General features: G+C 55.3%; 1 protein-coding gene across 1 annotated transcript; it reads right to left on the bottom strand.

The window, feature by feature from the left end:
- Window positions 1-614: 614 nt before the first annotated feature.
- Window positions 615-2,841, bottom strand: LOC141932048 (ubiquitin carboxyl-terminal hydrolase 42-like). The gene is made up of 5 exons (XM_074845011.1): window positions 2,271-2,841; window positions 1,736-1,846; window positions 1,558-1,660; window positions 1,343-1,410; window positions 615-1,181 (listed from the first exon to the last, which is right to left on the bottom strand). The coding sequence occupies exons 1-5, from the start codon at window positions 2,524-2,526 to the stop codon at window positions 850-852; spliced, it is 870 nt and encodes a 289-aa protein (XP_074701112.1). The 5' UTR covers window positions 2,527-2,841; the 3' UTR covers window positions 615-849.
- Window positions 2,842-4,719: the final 1,878 nt, after the last annotated feature.

Below are 4,719 nucleotides of genomic sequence, written 5' to 3' on the forward strand. Positions count from 1 at the left end.
TACGTGCTTGTCTTCCCATGGGAACTCTCCTCTCCCCAGCAGAAAACACAAAAAGCTCAACACGAACAGCTTGTGAAAGGGCGCACTGACTGCCTTGGGAAATCTCCTCCAGGAAGAGGAAGTTGCGCTCCGGTTGCGTACACACCTTGCTGATCTTCCTGCTGGTGAAATCTTCACACCTATTCAGGAACACCGTGAAAACCTTGGGCGCGTGATGGACTGTGAACCTCTTGGAGGCGGCAACCATCTTGTCACACCTTGAAACCAAGCACAGAGACAAGTGCTGAGGTGCTCGCTGTCTTGCCCCAAGAAGGCCAGATAACCTTGCATGGCTGACCTGTCCTTACGCTATTTGAAGGTCATTCAGTACCATAAGGCCATATTTAAAAAAGGCTGCGTCTCATTGTGGTGTATTAAACCTATGCGAAAAGATGACTTGCAGCACCTTCACGCACGATCTAGTACTAAGAAGTTGCTAGTCGTCTTCTTACCTGCTACACTTAAAGCAGTTTTCACTGTCCAGCTGCTCAGGTTTCACAAAGTTCTCTAGAGCTGCGGTGACAGATGAGGCTGCCTGGAGGAGGGAGAAAGGAGAGCACTGAGCTGCAGGAAATACCCTCGCCCACACACGAGGAGTTTACACAACCACGCAGCTAGGGTGACACTGAGAAGAGCCCCTGTGAACCCGCAGGCAGTGTCCAGAAGGAGGCAGAAAGAGGGCATTATGCTCGACATTCCCCTCATTTCCCAGGGATTCCTGGGGCTACCAAGAGCTACATCTGTGGGCCACCGCTCAGTTCAGCTACCGATGGTGTGCAGGGCCATCAGTAACGAGACCACCACAAGCCATCAGCCTAGGAGCCAGAGGGGTGTTGAGGGAGGGCAAAGGGAAGAAGGGGGAGAGCCCATCAAGGGTGCAGAGAATGTGTGCTTGTCCAGCTTAAAGCCGGCACGTACAGGGACACCGCTGCCATGACCTCCCCAGGAGGACACCATCCATTCCACCTCCCATGCACCACCAAGCTCTCTTGCCCTGAGAGTCAACCGCATGGATTCTGGAAAGATACAGGGGCTTGGGACATCCCGAAGTGTGGTTACAAACCCTCTTACTTTTATATGCAGAGGAACATCCAGGAAGGCCTCGTAGTAATCGGAAACCGTGTTGCATCTCAAGCACGTGACTGGAAGGCAAACCGAAATGCTCAGTGATGGGGGAATTCGATTGACTGTGCTGGTTTAGGTCCTTCATACCGACTACGCCAGTCACAGCATCATCTGGTTATGACGGGCAGACAGAAGGACACAGACAATTCCAAGGAGAGCAGTGGTTGTGGAGAAGTACCTCTGGATCTCAGAAAGCCCGCAAAGATTTGATGGACAACGGTGGTTGATTGGGAAGCCATGTCCAAGCTGGAAAGAAATGGTAAGGCAGAGAGTTAGCTCCTCCAAGAGTTCTGCTTTGTCTGAAAGCCCTGGGCGTAGCGTTGCCTTGATGGGAGTACATCAAGGTGTCCAAAGGGCTCGGGAACTCTGAAAAGGTAATTTGTTTGTGCTTACTTGCTGCTCCCACTCAGACAAGCTTCCTGCATGGCGGCGACAGTACAGCGTAAGAATTCGTGGGCGTCTTCCTGCATGCCAAGCTTGAAATGTTCTCCTATTCCTAAGAAAGAAGAAGGTATTAGTTCTGTCCTACAAGAATGGCAGAAAACCTGTAGAAGCACCTGAAAGGACTTACGTGTGAGAACACTGACGATAGCCCAAGGCTGGATGGCGCTGCCTGAGGACTGCAGGACCTCGTTAACGTGCCTTTCCATTCTGCACATCATGCAGAAGCCTTGCTGACGACCTGAAGAGGGAGGGAAGCAAACTTCTCAGGTTAGCAAATTACCCATAGTGTTGGGAAACCTAATGAGGATCTTGGAGTTATAAGAACAGTGTGCACCCCTCTTCTCCCAAGGTGCCAATATCGCAACGAGCCCGGCACATTTTAGTGCGTAGAAAATGTTCTTCAGAGGGATGCTAAATTGTCATAAGTTTTCTGTGCAGTAAGCAGAGTTTAACTTGTGGGAATGGGGACCCGAGGCCAGAAAGAGGTGCCTTTCCAAAGATGAACACATCTAGATAGGAGAAGCGGCTTCTAGGCTTGAGTGTTCAGAGACCACCAGCTCGTGGGGCTGACAAAGAAGGGCCGGTTTTCGCAATTCCATATGCTTGGAATCCCTGGGAAGCGCCCAACGGATTCACAGGGAGATGTTGCTAAAAGCACTCACACGACTGGCTGTGCTCCCGAGAGAGCAGGTAGTTGGCCAGAGGTGGGGTGTACGTCAGGCACTGCAGGACGGAGTTGAGGAAGCACGTATTGCCCATGTTGTGGAGTCCCGCTCCAGCTCTCTGCCGCTGCTGCCATTCCGTGCAGATCTTCTCCGGGGGGAAGAGGATCCTCTGTGGTGGAGTCATTCCCTCACCAACGACTGCAGGGAAGTGACATTTGAAAGGAGATGACACGAGACTGTTGCATGAAAGCATATTTAAAAGCTGAGTTCTCTCCAGGAGCACCCAGTGCAACCAGCTCTACATCCAGCCCAGAAACCCAGACACTCAGGGCTGGAGCACCAGCCACGTCCACTGCCTTTGGGCAGCCACAAAATCCCAACCCGCTGGTGAAGCCGTTACTACTCACAGGAGTCGTTCCCCGTTGCGGCCATGGCTCCTCTCAGGAACAGAGGGGAAATCTTCGGATGGCAGAGGATGTCAGGTTGCTTTGCAGAGAGAGGTGGTCAGCGCAAATCCCTGATGGCAAAAAAATGATTGTAGCTCAACAAAACACTTACAAAATCCCCAACACAACCCACAGAACAGCATCTTCCATCAAAAGTGTCTCATTGGTAATGTGGGTGCTGCAGAGCTGCAGGCTGACGGCCCTGCTGTTCCTGTCACAGGACTGCAACCGCCAGCAATTACAAAGGCCCTCTTGAAACTTTTATCCCCCATCTACGTGCTCTCTGTGATCTGTCCTGAAAGTCAAATCATCATTACCTTTGAAAGAGGATGGAAGCTGAGGAGAAGTGGGAAGTAAAGGACGAATGGTTGGGAAGAAGTAGACACGCAAGTGCCAAAGGAAGGAGCTGAGGTATCCCGAAGGCCAGCTCAGCCCAACTGGCTTTTGCTGGCTGCTTTTCGGGCTATAAGTACCGGCCAGATGAGGTCACAATCGCTAGGCGGGTGGGTACGGCATCGCTGCCCCTTTGTGACATCACAGAGCTGCATCGCTGCCCCTTTGTGACGTGGGGCCGCAGGGACGCACAGGGACCCACTGCGGCCACGCAGCTGCCACAGCCCCGGCACCTCCTGAGTCCAGCATCTGGCAGCCCTGCTCCTCGTCAGAGAGCGGTGGTGATCCGTGTACTCCAGAAACGGGCTGCGGAGATCATGACCCCGGCATGGGGATCTGCTCCGCTCTCTCTGCCTGGGCGGGGCCTGCTCCCGAGGAGCCCTGGGTGCGGGGCCCAACAGGGAGCTGCTGTTGGAGGGCCCTGGAGCTGCGTGACCTCTGGGAGCAGAGGCACAGCTTGGAGGACTAGTTGTCCCCCTTTTCCTCCTCCTCAGAGAGCGGTGGTGCTCCGTGTACTCCAGAAGCCGGCTGCCAAGGTCAGAGTTGCGCAGCGGGGATCTGCTCCGGGCCCTCTCCCTTTCACTGTTCCTCTGGCAGGGGGAAGGCGGCCTGAATGCGTGCTCCTCTTTGTTGCTGTCTTGTGGCACGGCGTGCAGCACAGGCGTGCAGCCCACGCAGGAGGCCATGCTGATCTGGCCTGGTCAGACGCGGCTCAGCCAGCCTGCAACTGCCTCCCAGGCCCCTGCCCAGGTCAGGCGGCTGGTGCTGGCTGGTGCGGAGGAGCCGCTGTCTTGTGGAGAGTCCTCCAGGCCCAGCGCCACGTCCTGCAAAGAGAGGTGTGAAAAGGTCCTGCCCTTTCCTCCCGAAAGGCCCAGAACCGCGGGGAACCCCCAGAAGCTGTGGCAGGGGCCAGCTAAGGGCCTCTGACAGGCCAGAGGGACGCAAACCTGCCCAGGGCTGTAAGCGTTGGTTTTGCCCCTGCTCCTCTCAGGGAGGATTTCTCTTTTTAGCCTCTGCTTGGGGCATCCAGTTTGGCCACAGCTTTGCTTGGGTGTCCCTTTCTCATCATGTCCCTCTTGGGATGGCTGTTTTTTCCCCTCCCTTGCTTGGGGAAGCTCATTTTTCCCCTTCTCCACACAGGGTACCTGGATTTACTCCAGCCCTCCTCAGGTGGCTCTTTATGCCCCTGCCCAAAGCGTGGTGGCTAGCTTTGCTGCTGCCCCGCTTGGGCCATTGAGTTTTGTCCCTGTCCTGCTCAGGGCATCTTGTTTTGGCCCTGACTCTGCCCTGTTCGGAGTGGCCATTTTTGCCCCTGCCCCAGCAGGACCAGGGGGGCTCCAGCGCCATTTCCCTGGGACCAGCCACCGGCCCAGTGCTGTATTCAATTGTCACACCACACCCTTGCCTTTCAGGACAAAGATCTGCTTCCGAGCCTCCTCTAGCACCGCTCCTGCAGCTGCCATCGGACATTCAGAGGTGCAAAGTTCCCTCCCTGCTGAGCTCATGGCAGGGTCAGGGCCCAGGAGCTGGCAGTGCCTGATGCCACCCGGGATGCAGAGGATGCTGGCAGCTGGATGTCAAGCAGGGTGTGCCGCTGCTGCCTGCTC

The sequence above is a fragment of the Strix aluco genome, chromosome 19 (assembly GCF_031877795.1).
Source record: "Strix aluco isolate bStrAlu1 chromosome 19, bStrAlu1.hap1, whole genome shotgun sequence".
NCBI lineage: Eukaryota > Metazoa > Chordata > Aves > Strigiformes > Strigidae > Strix > Strix aluco.

What these genes read in the sequence shown, in the direction of transcription:
- LOC141932048 (XM_074845011.1), bottom strand. Translation starts at nt 2,526, where the DNA reads ATGCTTTCATGCAACAGTCTCGTGTCATCTCCTTTCAAATGTCACTTC. An exon ending in TCGGGAGCACAGCCAGTCGT is followed by an intron (nt 1,847 to 2,270) that starts GTGAGTGCTTTT and finishes CTCCCTCTTCAG; the next exon opens with GTCGTCAGCAAGGCTTCTGC. An exon ending in TGTCTGAGTGGGAGCAGCAA is followed by an intron (nt 1,411 to 1,557) that starts GTAAGCACAAAC and finishes ATTTCTTTCCAG; the next exon opens with CTTGGACATGGCTTCCCAAT.